General features: G+C 37.7%; 1 protein-coding gene across 5 annotated transcripts in view; it reads left to right on the forward strand.

The window, feature by feature from the left end:
- The first annotated feature begins 204 nt into the window (after positions 1 to 204).
- The window catches only part of Btbd10 (BTB domain containing 10), a 60,937-nt gene continuing 43,060 nt past the window's right edge, over positions 205 to 18,081 (forward strand). Inside the window, exons 1-4 of one of the 5 annotated variants that reach the window (XM_050120471.1) lie at positions 205 to 377; positions 624 to 710; positions 4,359 to 4,423; positions 15,301 to 15,458. In XM_050120471.1, coding sequence (XP_049976428.1) covers positions 15,358 to 15,458 — 101 coding nt within the window. In that variant the 5' untranslated portion in view covers positions 205 to 377; positions 624 to 710; positions 4,359 to 4,423; positions 15,301 to 15,357. Of the gene's footprint in view, positions 378 to 623; positions 711 to 4,358; positions 4,424 to 14,091; positions 14,389 to 15,300; positions 15,459 to 18,081 lie in introns of those variants that run through there. The other 4 variants (XM_050120474.1, XM_050120472.1, XM_050120475.1 and 1 more) reach the window with 4 other exon arrangements.

An 18,081-nucleotide genomic window follows, 5' to 3' on the forward strand; every position in this document is an offset into this window, starting at 1 on the left:
ATCTGTGGGTGTCCTGAGACAGGTCCTGGCTGGCGGCGCAGTGCAGTCGCACCGAACCCACCGCTCAGTCCCGCCGGCCGGGACCCCGAGACGCCACTCAGCTGGCCCGGGAACCCGGCGCCACGCCCACTGTGGGAGGAGCGCCGTCATTCGCGCGAGAACTCGCCTCGCCTCGCCTCTGCCTAGAGCAAAGTCTCGCGAGAAGCAGCTAAGGAGCCGGCCTGCAACCTGCCGGGGCGGCTCTGGTAGGCGCAGCTGGTGGAGCGGCCGCCTCACACCTAGCACCGGAGGGATCCGGTTGAGTAGGCGGGGGACGCGGGGCGTCGCTCTCGTAGCCCTTCTCCTCGCCCCGCAGTGGACGTCTCAGAGGCCGGCAGGTTGGAGCGGGTCGGGCTCGGGTGGCTGGGTTTGCGGTGGAAACCGAGGGCGAGGCTGGTTGCTGTGGCCCGGGTCCGGGTGGCTGGCGGCGGCTGGAGAAGCGTGGGTGGCGCTCAGAGCTCCCGGCTCGGGCACCGGGTCCGGAGAGGCGGAGAAGGGTGATGCTTTGTGGGTTAGGAGCCCGGAGGCCTTTCCCCAGGGGAAAAAGGCGATCCCTCACACCTCCTTTCCAACCTCCTTTCCAGGGCAGAGTAACCCCGTGCCCCGCCCCTTTCCTGTCATCTTTGGGACACCGCAGCGACAACCCGAAGAGGGCGCATCACAATAGGGCGGTGAGTAAGGCTCCCAGTTTGGGGATAAGGTGGTGGGGAGTCGCCCTCTGGGTGGAGGATGAGACACCTGTAATGTGCTGCGTGGCTTTATCCTGTAGCCGTATCAACAATGGTAAAGCTTTGTGTGCCCCTAACTTGCCCAGAAAAGGTTCTGATTTATTCTCTGTAAGACACAAGTCTTTTATCCCCTCTTGTAGTTGGGATTTCTCTTAGCGGTTTGTTAGTGCGGGCCAGTGTGCTTAGGCTCGGCCTTTACCGGATTCCCATTTCTGTTTTTTCTCTTTAGAAATTTGAGTCTGGGCCCTAACAGAATTACTGTTTCTCGCCCCTTATTGGTATTTGGAGTCCGTGACATGCTAAGAACAGTTTTCCACTTTGCGCACTTAGTATATGAAATTATTTTCTAGCCATGCTTTCCGAGTCTTCGTGCCTTTTATTTAACAGTCTGAAGGAAGCGGTACATTCATTCTGAAGGTGTATTGATTGGCAGTTGGGTTTCTGCTGTTCTTCTCTGCCCCGTCACTTTTCTTACCTCCACTCGCCAAATTCGATCAGAGCTTGTCAGAGAGGGGTTTAGGGATGGGTTCTGAATGAAAGAGACTGGAGAAATCGGAATAAAAGATACAATAAAAATAAAGTGTGCGAATGTAAAAGCTAAAAGGGTTTCCGTATGGGAGAGGCCATCTAGAATCTAACCCTGGGCTTTGAACCAAGGGCTGATACTTGAATATTAAGCAGAAAGCAGTAGAACATAACTTGGAAAATTATTTAATAGTAGATAAAGATTGAGTTAATTAAGTTTTTGAGGAGAGTCATTTTTGGAATTTTATGCTTAATAATTTTCTCTGACATCGAGCTTATTATTTAACTTTTATTCTTCTGAGTGGAGAGAAGGTAAGAAGGGAATTTCAGAAGCACAGAGTGTGGCAAAGATCCACTGATAGAGTTCAGAAAGTTCCAAACAATATTTTTGAGTTTCTACACATTTTTTTCACACTCTCATTTTGTAGGTGGGCCTTTTACCTCCCCTGTGTTTTTCTCCCACCAGTCTGAATTTTGTTCTATTTTATTCTTTCTGTTCTTCAAAGATATGTGTAATTTTTTCACTATTATGTGAAATCACAGAGAACGTGGTCTACTTGTGGCCTTTTACATCTAAATGGCCTACTGAAGTGTCCAAGTGATCTGGGAATGCTGTGCATCTCAGAGAACTGGGAATGAGCAACGTTCACATGCCTTCAGGTACCAGACAGATAAGGAGCATGTCAAATGCACCAGAGAGCTGTCTTGTCTGAGAGGCATCAGTGCCCGCATCCGCCCGATTAATTGTGTATATGAACGTGGAGTCAGTCAGCATCGTTCTTAAAAGAATATAGGGACTGCAGAATTTTAAATAAAATCTCCTGAAACAGCGTCATGTGTCCCAACCAAACTTAGTTGTGTTTTGATCTTCAACATGTGAAACTATTTTATTTTATATCTGGTTTAAGAGTAGTATTTTAAGTCAGAATTTTATAATTTTATAGCTGGAAGCAAAGGTTTAAATCAACCTATGTCAGCTAATTTGGATTACAAAATTTTAAAAGAATTGGGGAAAATGTCAGATCTTATTAAAACTAGTAGGTGGGTTTAGTGCACTTTAAATTCAGTGCTCCAGGCCAGGCAGTGGTGGCTCACGCCTTTAATCCCAGCACTCGGGAGGCAGAGGCAGATGGGTCTCGGTGAGTTTGAGACCAGCCTGGTCTACAAGAGCTGGTTTCCAGGACAGGCTCCAATGCTACAGAGAAACCCTGTCTCGAAAAATCAAAAATAAATAAATAAATATTAAAAAAAAAAAAACAAAGAAAAGAAAGAAATACAGTGCTCTAAATTAAACAGGTACTTTATATAGTAGCCTCTCCTTTTCTACACTTCTGCTTTTGTAGTTTACTCCTGGCTTGAAATTATTAGATGGAAAAATCCCAGAAATAAGCCCATATGTTTTAAATTGCATACTGTTCAAAGTACAGTGATAAAACGGAGTTTCTGCCATCATCCCTCCCGGAGCATAAACCACCCCTTTGTCCAAGTGATTGTGACCAGAATGTGCTACCCATGCTTTTGCCAATTTAGTAGTCATTTGGTTATCAGACTGGTTTCTGGTTTCACAGTGTGTTCAAGACCCTTTATTTAATGATGGCCCATGGTACTAAAGTAGTGCTGTTCCTAACTCATACATGCCAACAAGAAACCATAAAGTGCTTCTTGTATGTGAAAAACATGAACGTTCTGAACTCATAAGGAAAGAAAAACACATGTCAGTTTGCTAAGATGTGTAACTCTGCGGTTACAGAACTTTATATTGTTACTGCTTTTCTATTTTATTGTTAATTATTGTTGTAACTGTGCCCAAGCAGTGAAGTTTCCCATAGGTCTGTACATGTAAGGAAAAGCATAGAATACCTGGGATTCATTTGGTTCTAGTCACAGTTTTAGGCATCTGCTGCCTAACTGGAATATATACTTTAAGAGGGGACTATATTACACATTTTTACTATGGGAATAACTGATGAGAAACTTTTCAGTGTTTAATATTAGATTTATAAATATCTTAAGAGTAAATTGGTATATTTAGAAGGCCACTATTATACTTGTACATATATATATGATTAAGTCCAAGAGACCCTCTACAGTTCGTTTCAGAATTCTAGTATTTATTCTTTGTTGTACCTTACCACATTGTGTCCCTGGGCATTGACTTTTACCAAAGGAAATATGGATTCCCTGGCTCATGGGGAGAACCAGAAGGTTGGAAATAGGAGGAAGAAAGTGTGGTGTGATGCAGACACACTTGTGCTTCTTACTTTTTCTCGTAAGAAGAGTGGATACTTTGGTTAAACTTTGTGCCTAATACATAGTATGACTTAATAGCATTTGTGGAATTGAAGCTTGAGGATTAAAATTCATTTACCCATTAGTAGGAAGTACTTTAATCACATAATCTGCTTCATGTTTTGTTGGACTGTGAGGAATAGGAGTTTTTAGGTCAAACTCCAGTCCCAAGAGATGGGTCTTACAAAGTGAAGATCTGTAGCTTAGTGGTAAAGGCATGAGAGAAACAGTTCTGAAAAGGAAGATAGAGCAGCTAAATACCCTCTATTCCTGTGCAGTTGTACAAACAGGACTGTTTTCCACTCCAGAGTTTATTATGTCTTGTATAAAACTGCAAAGGACATTGTTTTTTTTTTAAGTCAGGACTTTTGAGGAATTTATAGACTAGATTTTCTTCTTTTTAGCACAGTCTTTTCAAGCTCAGCTAGGCTAATGTCTCATCAGCCCCCTGCTTCTCTATAGAACAAGAAGTGAAAATAGGAGACACATACTCTGTAAGATGTTCCTATTTGAGAATTAAATTTGGGGGGGGATTTGTCTTACTTTTGTTCAGAGTGTACCTGTTGGTGGGGGTGGACTATCACCACCCCATGTTTCTGTAAGTAGGAAACGCTCTTCTTGCAAGTAGCTTTTCACCCCCTCCTTCCACCTCCGAAATGATTTCTCAAATGAGGATTAGAAGAAGGGGTTGAATGTCCTGTCCTCAGTGCCTTTGGTTGTTTTTGGGTCTCCTGATTCTTAGGACATACATTTTCAATATATTCATCTGTATGGTAGGTTTATCTGAGCAGGCTGGACCTCTATGAGGGAGAAGGAAATGGAACACCTACATGTCTAACTGGGTAAGTTTAATTTACAATTGAAGTGATTTATAATTTGGTCAGTGGCTTTGATTATATTTTTAATCCTCATCTAATGCCTTTGTTTTGTTTCTTTGTTGATTTGAAGTAAAATTATGGCAGAGGTAGGGTTGGGGAAAGAAGTAGTTACAGATTTTTGTAACAGAGGAAACATTACAAGTTGCACATCCCTAATCCCAAAACCTGAACTCTGAAATGCTCTAAAATCTGAATTCTTCTGAGCTCTTTACTAATCTAATGGTGTTTCATGTGTCAAATTACCTTTAGAGTGTGGGTATAGGATGTTTATGAAATGTAAATGAACTTTGTTTAGTTATTCCAAGATAACTCGTATATGCAAACATTCCAGAATTTTAGAAAAATAAATCCACAAATCTGGAAACTGAAACACTTTTGGTCCCACGCATCTCAGATAAGGATACATAACCTGTTTTTGAGTTTTGTTTTCCTCTCTTTACTAGAATGTTTATTAGGCTTCAACCTAAAGTTGCAGTTTCCTTAATATGGCCTGCTGTTTTACTTTGTGGTCCTTGAAACCAGTACCACCTTGCTAAGAAGGTAGCAGGCTAGAGCTCAGAGGTAGAAGGTAAGCAGTTAGAATTCAGAGATGCTCTTTAGAGAAAGATTAAAAGCTTAGCAAAGTTTCTGTGTGTGCAGTAGGAATACAGTGGGTCAAGTACAGCTTTAGAGTGTTTGCATGTCAGAGTTCTGGATTAGTTCAGTTAGAGTCTGAGGGCCCATTCTGAATAGCTCTAGAGTCTGAAACACTTGCCATCCCAAGCATACTTAGCCTCTGTTTAAGAAAGTAAAACATAAAGAGGAAAGAATTCGGTAAATATGCAACCTTACGTTACAGATTCCTGAAGATTGTAGGGTATTGTTGCTTTTATCTTTGCCAATAAAAGCAAAGCTACCTTACTTTATTAATTTAATTGTATTATGTTTAAAAATGTAGTGTACCTGTTTATATAATAGTGCTGTTCCTTGATATCCGAGGAAGATTAGTGTTAATCACTGCATGAATACAAAATCCTTAGATAGTGAAGCTCTTTTAAAAGGTGGAGTAATGTTTGGGTATAACCTACACACAATAAGTCCTATGTATACATTATGTCATTTTGAGATTACTTAAATGTTTAATCCAGTGTAAATTCTGAGCAAATACTTGTTCTACCATATTTAGAGAATAGTGACAAAACTCTAAAATTTTGAGTTCATTAAATCTGTGGGTTTTGAACATGAGAATACAGAAGGTTGACCACTCATTTTTATTTTTGTGGTAGAAGAAATGGTTGATTAGTATTTGGGGGACATAAAATTGACATTTAGTATTTGGCTGGGTATAAGATGAGCGTCTATCATAATGAGTCACTGCTTAAAATACTACTTGATTAGAAACTATGAATGATATTTTTCTAAGGTCATTTAAAATTGTTGTATTTTATGGTTGTTACTTTGTAGTTTTCATTTTCTTTTGTTTTTTTGAGACAGGGTTTCTCTGTAGCTTTGGGACCTGTCCTGGAACTTGCTCTTGTAGACCAGGCTGGCCTCAAACTCACAGAGATGCTCCTATCTCTGCCTCCTGAGTGCTGGGATTAAAGGTGTGCGCCACTACCGCCCAGTGCTCTTTTAAAATTGTAATCATATTTTTATTTTTGAGTTATCTGGAATCATCTGTGTTTGAGTTTAAAGCTCACTGTTAGCTCTTGACATTAAAGTTCCTTAGTCTCTGTAAAATTTTGTTTCCTCACATGAAAATGTGTATAGGACATCCTTGTTAGAGATTTAAGGATGAAAGAGTATTTTAAAATGTTGTGTAAATAGTAGAATAATATAGCAATATAAATTGTTAGCACTTTGCTTTTTCTTTATTTATACCCAGAAGATAGCATATTGGCATTTTTGCTCCTACTATCCTGCCTATCTACCCTGTGTTTTTGAAACATATCCATCAGTTAATATATGTAAATTTTGCCCATCTCATTTAGAGAGGACAAGTTCAAATTTTTATTTACAACCTTTGGCAGTACAATTCTTCAACTACAATTTCAAAAATTTTCTTTTACTTTTCTCCAATAAATGTTGAACAGTAGGAAGCCCTTCTTGTTTTTCATATTGGTATCCATCATTGTCTGGTATTCGACATTTTATATAATTTGAATGCCAAGTAGAAAATAAGAGGAGTAGGTATATTGAACTGTTTTCTAAAAACCAAAACATTCATTAATTTAAATTGTTTTACTTTCCACTTTAAGATTTTTTATTATTATTACCTGTAATGAATAGAACATTTTGGACTTTTTACTTGGGAGACTATGTAAAATGACAACTTAAAAATAATATTTATTTATTTATTTATTATTTTTTCAAGACAGGGTTTCTCTGTAGCTTTGGAGCCTGTCCTAGAACTTGCTCTTGTAGACCAGGCTGGCCTCAAACTCACAGAGATCTGCCTTGCCTCTGCCTCCCAAGTGCTGGGATTAAAGGCATGCACCACCACCACCTGGCAACTTAAAAGTAATTAAAAAATTATTGTGGGTTGTAGAGGATGTCCATACCTCAGAGCATATGTGGAGGTCCAAGGACAGCTTGTGAGATTAGTACTCTTCTTATACCTTCACATGGCTTCCAGAGTTTTAACTCAGGTTACCAAGCTTATAGTACAAACCACCTTTGTCCACTGAGCCCCCTTGTCATCCTCCTCATCCTTATAAAAATACATTTTAAATCTCAGTTACCTAAGAAAGATAAAAGTTTGCAACAAGGCCTGGAGAGATGGCTCAGAGGTTAAGAGCACTGATTGCTCTTCTAGAGGTCCTGAGTTCAATTCCCAGCACCCACATGGTGACTCACAACCATCTGTAATGAGATCTGGTGCCCTCTTCTGGCCTGCAGGCATACATGCAGTCAGAACGCTGTATACATAATAAATAAACCCTTTTTTTTTAAATTGTAACAAATAATTTTTATTTTTTCTCATTTTTGGATGGACATACAAAGTGCTGACTTATTTTAAAAATATTTCATTTAGGTCAGTTTGTTTTACAGAATATGGGCTTGAATTTCATTTTCTATTGTTCAGAGAGCAAATGGTACTGTCTGTTCCTTTTAACTCATTTGTTCATTTAGAAGGTGTGTGTGTGTGTGCGCGTGTGCTTCTCAGACCCAGGACCTTGTGCTTTGACATCCTAGTAGGCTCTATTCCTGAGCTGCATCCCTAAGCCATGTGACAGCTGCTTATAGAAACCTGTAACTTCTAGTTAAATTAACTGTAGGACATTCTTCATTTATTTTTATTAAGTTCTCCCAAATTACTAGTTTCACCTTCAAAATAAAATATTTATATTTAGTTTATTAGAGACTAGCAGAACTGTCAAACCATAATATTTAAAAGTATTTTAAAATAATTAATGCTCTAAAAATGGGCAGGGAAAACTGAAGCACGCACGGATCAAGACCTCTTAGCCGATTAGGATAGTAAATAATACCTAGAATTGGGAAGGCTGAGCAACAAAATAGATTGACAGTTTGCTGAGTGTTTTATTCCACTGCCCACTCTGGTGGGTTCCACGTACTATTTTACGAGGTATGTGAAAATGTTTATCATGCAGCAGGAAAGAGACATTAGAATTAATATTTGTATTGGGTTTGGTTTTTTGAGGCAGGGTTTCTTTGTGTAGCCCTGGCTTTCGTGGAACTTGTTCCATAGACCAGACTGGCCTTGAACTTTAGAGGTCTGCCTGCCTCTGCCTCAGAGTTCTGAGATTAAAGGCGGGTGCCACCACCTTCCCGTGAAAACTGCGTGTTTAAGACTAATTCTTAGAACATTTTTTTCATCTAATCTGATGCTTATTGGGAACTAGTCTGTAGCCTTGGTTCCAGGCACAGATGCCTTCAAGGAGTTAAGTTAGCATATAGCAACTATTTGCATTTTTAAGTGCATTGGTGTTTTGCCTGCATGTATGTTTGTGTGAGGGTCAGATCCCCTGGAACTGGAGTAACAGAAAATTGTGAGCTGCCAAGTGGGTGCTGGAAATTGAACCTGGATCCTCTGGAAAAGCAACCAGTGCGCTTAACTGATGAGCCATCTCTCCAGCCCCTGACTGTGCATTCTTGTTTCTTATACTAGAATTTTTTGTTTTAAAAGATTGTTGTTGGATTTTTTAAAGCTTTATTTTATTTATGTGTGTCTGTATGTTTGTGTCTCTGAGTGTATGCACACATGTCTGTGTGCACATGGAGGCCAGAAAAGAACCTCATTTTTCTGAGCTGGAGTTACTGTTGTTTGTTGGATGCTTGGTTTATGTGGGTGCTGGGATCTAAACTGGTCCTCATGATTGTATAGTAAGTGCTTTTAAACACTGAACCATCTCTCTAGCTCCCAAGGCTCAGAGGTTTTTCTTTGTTTGTTAATTTAAATGTGAAGCTTAGTGGTTTGGGTGCTTATTCTGAAAGTCAGTATTCATCTATTATTTCTCCCTGACTTTGTTTTTATGTTCCACTTTGAACATTTTGCTTTCTGGAATTTGGGGGAAATAAAATAATATTAGGAAAGAAAGTTCTTTGTTCTGTTTTAGAATCTTATCTGTCATCTTTTTATCTCTTGGCATTTTGAAATGCCACCACTTTTTATTTTCTGGGTTTGACTTCTGATGTGTTGTATATTAAATCTGAGAGATGATATAGTATAGTGGGGAAAATACCTCCAAATCTGACTGTAGAGATGCAGATCCCAGCTTTGATTGGTGATGTAATAGATGCTAAAGCAAGTTACTGAAATCAGTCTTAATTTAAAGGTCTTTGAATATAATTTTTTTCTTTTTTGGATTTTTCTAGACAGGGTTGCTCCGTAGTTTTTGGTTCCTGTCCTGGAACTAGCTCTTGTAGACCAGGCTGGCCTCGAACTCACAGCGATCCACCTGCCTCTGCCTCTGGGATTAAAGGCGTGTGTCACCACCGCCCAGCTTGAATATAATTTTTTTTTCTTCAAATGGAACATTGCTCAGATTCCTAAGTTATAAAGATATCTAGAGAGTGTTTTTCTGTTACCAAGTGTTTTATTCCAGGGCAAATTTTATATTGTTTAAAATTAAGAGTGGAAAAATAAATTGTAATATTTTGCTTCTGTGCTGGCAAATATAATAGCTTTCTTTCTGGGTAACATCATATGCTCAGCTTCCTGAACATGATGGTCATGTCAAACTCCAAGGAAATGGCTATATAACACAGGCACATGTGGCTATTTAAGTTATTTTTAAGACTCAGTTAAAAAGTCCACTTTATCTAGGTATGGTGGCAGAAGTCTGAACTCTGAGTACCCAAGAGACCGAGGCAAGCAAATCACTGAGAGAGGCTAGTTTGAGCTACATAGTAAGTTTAAAGCTAGCCTAGATTATATAGTGATACTTTGTCTAGAGAAACCAAATAAATTTCTTCAGTTGAAATAGACACTTTTTGAGCCTGGTGTGGTGGCACATACCTTGAATCTCATCATTTGGGATGCAGAGGCAGGAGGATCTTTGTGAGTTTAATCCCAGCCTATTCTTAGATGGTAATGAGTTACAGGACAGCCAGGGCTATTCCATGAGACGCTGTCTCAAAAAAAAAAAAAAGAAAAGAAAAGAGACTATCATTTCCCCCTTTTGTTAATTTTTCAAAAAACATTTTTATTTTTTTAAAATTATTTTTTGCGTGAGTGTTTTGCCTGCATGTTTGTAAGTACACTGAATGTGTGCCTGGTACCAGTGGAGGCCAGGAGAGGGTGCCTGCCAAGAAAAAAGCAAAATAAAAGGAGAGGAAAGGGGAAAGGGAAGGACAGAGGATGAATGAAGAGGGGACACAGGAGGAAAAGAGGCAGAGAGTGAGAGATAAGTGAACAAAGTAATTTTAATTTACTATGAATTATTTAAAAAAATTAAAAATTAAAAAAAATTAAAATCTATGAAGTAATACTTTGGGTGTGGGGAAATAACTCAGTTGGTAAAGTGCTTGAGTGATATCAGGGAAACCTAGGGCTCACTTTATATCTTTAGTAATATTTTCAGGGGCTTTATATTTACTTTCCTCCCTACAGCTCTTTCCTTCCATCCTTCCCTGTCCAAGTGTGTGTGTGTGCATATGTGCGCGCACTTGCGTGTGTGCTCTGAAGATAGAACCCAGACAAGTATGAGCTACATTCAAAGCTCTACTTCTATTTTCTTGATATTTATTGAGTAGGTATTGTAATTAGAAATTGGATTATAGTTTTTCTTATTAGTGCTCTTTTCCATGACTGAACTGTAGGTACAGTTGTATGATAATTCTCTTTTAAGACAAGCCACTATAAAGGCTTCTTATAAAATATTTAGGCTTTGCATTTCCTCTGCTTTAGTGGGTCATATTACATGCCTTTCATCTTAATTAGTTAATTAGAACATTTTGTAAATGCTTCTATTCAGGTTACACTAAGCTGTACTAGACTGTGGGGACATGGACATGAATTATACTTTGTTCTTGTCCTCAAGGATATTGTATAATGAGGGACACATGGTAGAAATATTTTACTAGTCTATATGTATTAGTCATGTGTACATAATCAACAAAACTATACTTAAGCAATTATTAAAGAAGAAAAATTATATTAAAGGAAATTTCTATGACAAAACCACTTCCAAATACTTTGTTTAACTATTTTGTTAATTTATCATGATAAAAACCATATTTAGAAAATTCAAATAACGTAAGAAGGGATCCAAAGAAAAATGAGTTTCCCCTCTTATTTTTCTACTTGATATTTCTAGACATTTTATTAAATCCGACTTCCCAGACTTCTCTAAAGTTTTTAATAATAATTCATGATGTTGTGTGTCAGTAGTGGCTCCAATACTTCATGTGTTGTGTGTGTGTGTTAGATGTGCTCCAGCTCTCTGTAGCTCTGCTCATTTCTCGTCACCATCTGCTGCTGTGGCTTATTTCTCATCTTAGTGTTCTTTCAGCTCAAGCCGAATTTCTGTTTGTTTTTTTATTTGTTTGTTTGTTTGATGTTTGTCATGTCTCTACTGAGATTCCTTTTTGTTACTCATCAAGACTGTTCTCTTCTTTCAGATCTTTGGATCTATGGGCCTTTGTTTGGATATATTTATAAAGCGTGCTTTGAAGTTTGCTAACCCAACATCTGGGTCCACATGGAGTCAGTTTTTATCAGATCCCTTTTCCTGTCTTGTTTCTTCACATGCCACAGTTTTTAGTTGACACTTGACTGTTCAGTGTTATCATGAGAGATGTTGTTTGCTCATTGAGGGCTATTTTGCCTGAACTCAGGCAGACTGATTTCCCCTGCACTGTATAGCAGCTTTTTATTCATTGGCTTCATATCTGGGGTCGGGGGTGGGAGCAAGTTTGTGGAAGGAACTTCTTCCTGCACCTATTGCAAAGAACTTGGGCAAAGATTATCGTCAGATTTTTAAATTCATCCTTTCTGTGTCCTTTTTAGTGGGGTTAGTGGGGGATATACCCCCTTTGGTTCCAGCCTATTTGATAGTGGTCTTTGTTCTTTTGACATCCTAATCATAAAGGTTTCAGTTTTCTGCTGCGTGTGTTGTGTATGATTAAGGAATACACTGAGTTAATAAACAATGAATCCTAGATCTTCTGTCATGCAAGTTTTGATGGTAGATTCTACCTAGTGAAGATTCTTCTGTAGTCTGTATTTTATCACCAGGTTATTGGGGTTCTCCAGGGCGTCTGTCCCTTGCATGTATAATTTGGCAATCAGTCAATGATCTGAGCAAAGTTTTTGCTCAAATATTGGGTCTTTACCTCCACTTTTGGTATATCTGTTTTAAGCTCTATTTGTACTTGGCAGTGTTGAGGTTTCCTTTTCCATGTTTAGCTGCATGGCTTCCTGGTTCTCTTCACCTTATTTACAGTAAGATAGAAGACACTGAGCAAAAACTTGGAAATGAACTCAGGGTCTATTCCTTTTCTTTCACTTGTGATTTGCTTTTGAGATTTTCTAGTGTTTTAAATAGGCTTTAATTTAAAAAAAATTTATGTATATGGATGTTTCACCTGCATATATGTCTATAGACCACTTGAGTGCCTAGTGTCACAGAGGTCAGAAAAGGACATTGATCCTCTGGAACTGGAGTTAGAGATGCCTGTGATCCATTGGTGACAGAATGGTGCTGGGGATCTAACCAGAGCTCTTAACCACTGAGCCATTTCTCCAGCCCGTTTTTTTTTTTTTTTAATATTTATTTATTTATTTATTATGTATACAATATTCTGTTTTGCATGTATGCCTGCAGGCCAGAAGAGGGCACCAGACCTCATTACAGATGGTTGTGAGCCACCATGTGGTTGCTGGGAATTGAACTCAGGACCTTTGGAAGAGCAGGCATTGCTCCCAACCTCTGAGCCATCTCTCCAGCCCCTCTCCAGCCCGTTTTAAACAGCCTTTAAAAATAATCTATTCAAGATTAAGTTGTTCTTTTCTGTAGAGAAGTTTACTTGGCTACATTTAGACAAAATTTCTTTTTGTTTTTAAGATTTTCATTTGTTTTAAATTTTTGTGTGTGTGTCATGACTATATGTGTAGTATTCAAGTCCCTCAAAATCCTACAGTTCTTGATCTTTCTAAAAATGACTGTTCAGTCCCTTGTCAGTTAATTTATGAATTTATATTACACTCCTTAAGGATATTTAAAATGGGGTAATCAGAAGGAAACTATTAATGTTTTTTAGAACCTTTTCAACTCTTTGTGATTTTTACATCATCTTACTTACTTTTCTACAGTGACCAAGGCAACTTATAAAGGGATGCATTTAATTGGGCTTACTATATCAGATGGTTAGAGTCCATGATGGTGAGACAAAGGCCTCATAGTGTCAGAAGTAAGTAGCTCAGAGCTATATCTTGACTAAAAGAGCTATCTTTAGAAATGACATAAGTCTTTTTGAAACTTTGAAGCCTGCCCTCGATGACACACCTCCTCCAGGGCCACATCATCCAAACTTTTCACAACAGTTGCAGACCTAATGAACAGGCCCAGCCTCTGCAATAGACTATTTCTAAGTTATTTAGAACATGGACTATTTCTGTTGTTTCTGTATTCTCTCAAAACTCTGTGCAGTACTCCAGTAATTGCTTTTGAAGATCCAACAGTAGTATGTTTCAGATTGCATGCTGTGGTGTGGATGGATGTTTGAGACTCAGATGCCAATTTTTGAAGGAACTTCTTAAGCTAAGCAATTTAGGTAGGGGAAATGGAAAGCCTTTAACAGTTTTTTTTTTTTTAATTTCATTGAAGCAAATATGCTAAGAAGCTTACTGATAGATAATAAGGTTGGTCAGCGTTTTATTAAACCAATACAAGTGACAAATCTTTACAGGGTACAAGACCATTGTCCCACAGTAGTGTGTGTGTGTGTGTGTGTGTGTGTACTCCCATGCTACCCCATGCACGTGGAAGTCAGAGGACAGTCTTCAGGAGTCGGTTCTCCCACTCAGACTGTAAGACTTTGCTTTGCACAAGTGCTTTTACCCAGGAGCCATCTTACTGGCCGTCTTTGAATTTTGTGAGCAGCTCCTCATTTCACTCCATCAAATTCAGTTAGAAATTCAGTTGAAAGAATGCTGGAGCCAGTGTCAGAGAACCTGGTTCTAGTCAGATTTACATAATTTTGCTAGACAATTTGAGCAAAGTTGTATACATTTGTTTATCAATTAATTAGTTTGATGGTGGTGGTAGTGGTGTATGTTCACAATCCCTGTAAATAAAATCTGATCTGTTGTCAAATGAATGTGTGATTTTCAACATCAGGACTATTTTATATACTAAATTATTACTGTTTTTTTTTTCCTCTGTGGCTTTGGAGCCTGTCCTGGAACTAGCTGTTGTAGACCATGCTGGACTCGAACTCACAGAGACCCGCCTGCCTCTGCCTCCCGAGTGCTGGGATTAAAGGTGTGTGCCACCACCGCCAGGCATTATTACTGTTTTTTAAAATCTGACTGCTGATCAACATTGTAAACTGCAAAATTACCAAAATTCTGAGGTTATTTTCTGTTCTATATATGGGATTATAAGGCCAGTCATCTTGATGATTGGGAAGATTATATATTTAATATACTTTTAAAATACTTAGTTAAGCTATTATGTAAAGCTACTGAGTTTCTTTGTAACTTTGATAGATTTAGTAGCTCTAAACCTTGTATATATGGAGAAAATATTGATAGGATTCATTGATAAAGCACTTTGTAGTAATTGCACTGTAGGGAAACATTAGGATAACTTTATACAAACATTTGTCAGCAAAAATTAACTTTCTATTTAGCATCAATTTGGTTAAGGAAAAAATAACAGTATTATTTGGTCTTAAAATGCCTTGTGCCACTGGAAAATGTAGCTTAGAGGTAGAGCACTAGAATAACCTCCATGAGGTCCTAAATTTAATCTCTGGTAGAGAAAAGGCAAAAAGATGCCTTTTAAAGCATCTTAATTTTGGCAATTAAGAAATATTCCAAGTGAAAATTTATGTAAAATAATCATTCTATTGATTGTTTTTGCTTTAGGGGTACTGATTGATTGATGTTTGGAAACATGAAATACTTTGATAATTGTTTAAGTGTACTTATGTAAGTACTATATTAAACTGACACACAAGGGTAGCAAATTGAGCAGATGTATCAAGTAGAAAGTACCTTTAAAACACTTCAGGGTTTATTTTAATCTGATTTGTGACATTTTATGGTTAACATTTGATGATCCACTTAGCACTTTACAAGTATATCATAGTAATCTCAAGTATATGACATTCTATGGCTGTTTTATTCTGCATGGCATAGATTTAAAGGTCAACACTACTCTTTTATGTAGGTTATGGGTGCTACATGTGTGCTTTCAGAGCAATAGTGTGAGGAAACTTGAAGTGGGATGGCAGGACGGCCTCATCCCTATGACAGTAACTCCAGCGATCCAGAGAATTGGGATCGGAAATTGCATAGTAGACCTCGTAAACTTTATAAACATTCAAGGTAGGTAGAATATATATATATATATATATTTCCCATATCAAAGCGCTATTCAATCTGATTATTAAAACCATTGCTTCATTGATTGTGGCAAACCATGTCAGGATGTGGCTTTGTTTATAAAGCACTGTGCATGTTTGTTTCTCCTGAAAAAGCTTTTAGAGAAACGTTTCTTTTAATTTTTTTAGTATTTGTGTTTCTTTGAATACTTTTGCCTCTAGATTATGTTAACATCTTAGTTGACTACATAATTAGGTATTATAATTTGATCAGTTTGAAATTCTGGCAAGTTAGGTTAGTTCTGATGTACTTGACACTGTAACAGAAGGTTATTTCTTCTTTAAATATATTATGTGTGCAGATTTCAATCGACAGTTTATATGTTTGTGTTAGTACTCAGGACATCTTTAAGTGTACAAATGTACACTTAAGGCTCACTGATGGAATGGGAACATTCATCTTTCCAGACAGACTCTGCTGGTTCATTTTGAGTTTGATTCATGAAATGAAATTGATCTCAAAAGTTCATGCTTATGTTTAAGTTATTTTTTAACTTTGATTTTACACTATGTGATAAAATGAGAGCTTCATTTAGAATACTTTGTAATCTGATAAGACATAAACTGACAGTTCATAAATACCACATTGCATGGGTATGTAAGGATGTTTTCATAGAGAATTTGTTTTCTGAATATTATGTAGAGGATATTACTGGAATAAATTAGCTTACTCAAATAAAAAATTTCTTCTGATTATTGACAACAAATATAAATTTTCTCGAAATAATAATACCAAAAACTTTGAATTCCTTTTTGTAATATTAAAAACTGTTTTGAATACCTTAAACTATGTATTTAGAAAATATGAGTGATTAGGTACTTTCTAACTTCTTACCTGACAAGATACTTACATGTATTGTAGACTTTCATGTGTTGTTTTAAATTGATTTCATTAATTTGCAAGTACATGCTACACAGTGTAAATATTTTTTGGTTTGTTTTATTCTTTGTGTATATGTCCTTCAAGTAAGACTCTCATTTATTTCCTAGATAATTATCTTGTCCTTATTTTGGAGGCTTTAATGATAGGAGTTTTATCATTGTATGGGACTGTGGTTGTATGTATCATAGTGCATGTGTCTATTTCAAGTGAATTTTGTGTTATGCTTTTTAATTCTTTTTTTAAAAATATTTATTTATTATTTATTATTTATACAATATTCTGTATGCCTGCTGGCCAGAAGAGGGCACCAGACCCCATTACAGATGGTTGTGAGCCACCATGTGGTTGCTGGGAATTGAACTCAGGACCTTTGGTAGAGCAAGCAATGCTCTTAACCTCTGAGCCATCTCTCCAGCCCTGCTTTTTAATTCTTGATATGTTTCTGCTGGTGTGCAATAGTGCATTATTTAATGAAGATGTGAGAAGAATACAAATGTCATTGTTTGTTTTTAGAAAGGTTCATGCATTCAGAGGTAAAATTTTGTAGTATTGGTGTTTTTGTTTCAGTAACCTCTCTATTATATCCTGAATGGCTGTGCTTTAAACTTTTTGTGGTGCTGGGGATTGAGCATAGAGCTTTGTACATGTTAACAAAGTACTTTGCTACAAAGAATTTTGTTAGCAACTTTTTGATGCTGTTTTGGGGTAAGTAGTAGTAGTATATAGGGTTGTTTGAATGTAAGATATTAAAGTGAAATAAAAAATAATAAGACAGGACAGTGTATTGGCAGCACCTAGGAGGCAGAAGCAGGCAGAACTCTGTAACTTCAAGACCATTCAAGGCTACAAAATAAGACTCATTTTGAGGGGCAGGGGGAGAAAGTGGAAGAAGAAGAAATTGGTTTAAATTTCTTTTAAGCTAGGTGTGGTAGTGCACGCTTAAGCTCTAGCATTTGGTAGGTGAAGTTGGGAGGATCAGAAGTTCAAGGTCAACCGGGCTACTTAAAACAAGTCAACACAAGTCAGCAAAATGTTAATGGGGACTAGAGAAAAGACCAAAGTTCAGTCTCAGCACCTACATTTGGCAGCTTAGAACTGCCTTCAGTTCTAGTTCCAGGGGATCCCTGTGCCTTGAGGCCTCTAGGGCACCTGCATGTGCATAACATAAACTTAGGCAGACATACATGCATACACATAAATATTTTTTTTAATATTATGGGAAACCTTTTGAGTGGATTTATATTAAGACTGATTTATATTAAGCCCAAATAAAAACAGCTTACTTTTAGAAATTGCTCATCCTGTATTTTAGGAATTTCACTTAAAACACTGTAAGACAAAAAAAAAAAAAAAAGGGCTGTTTAACACCAACAAAAGAGAAAAACCTGCCCTCAGTTCAGGAGGGCACTCAAAGGGTGCCAGGGTGCTTGTGGGCACTGCTGTGGAGTACTTGGATCCATATATAGGCTAATTAGAAAATTGTAGGACACATAAATTATCACACTGACTTGTAAAATGAAGTTCAGAGAAAGGGTCATTGTCAGCTTGAGTTAGAGGAAAATAAGATGAGCTAGTCCTGAGGCGCTTACAGCATTAGAGTAAGGATGGGTATATCTGTCAGGACCTTCAGGAGATTACCTTGCCCCGATCTGAGGGCACAGCTTTGGATAGTATCACTGTTTCC

The sequence above is a fragment of the Alexandromys fortis genome, unplaced genomic scaffold (genome assembly GCF_014885135.2).
Source record: "Alexandromys fortis isolate MF-2015 unplaced genomic scaffold, M_Fortis_MF-2015_v1.1 scaffold_191, whole genome shotgun sequence".
NCBI classification, from domain to species: Eukaryota; Metazoa; Chordata; class Mammalia; order Rodentia; family Cricetidae; genus Alexandromys; species Alexandromys fortis.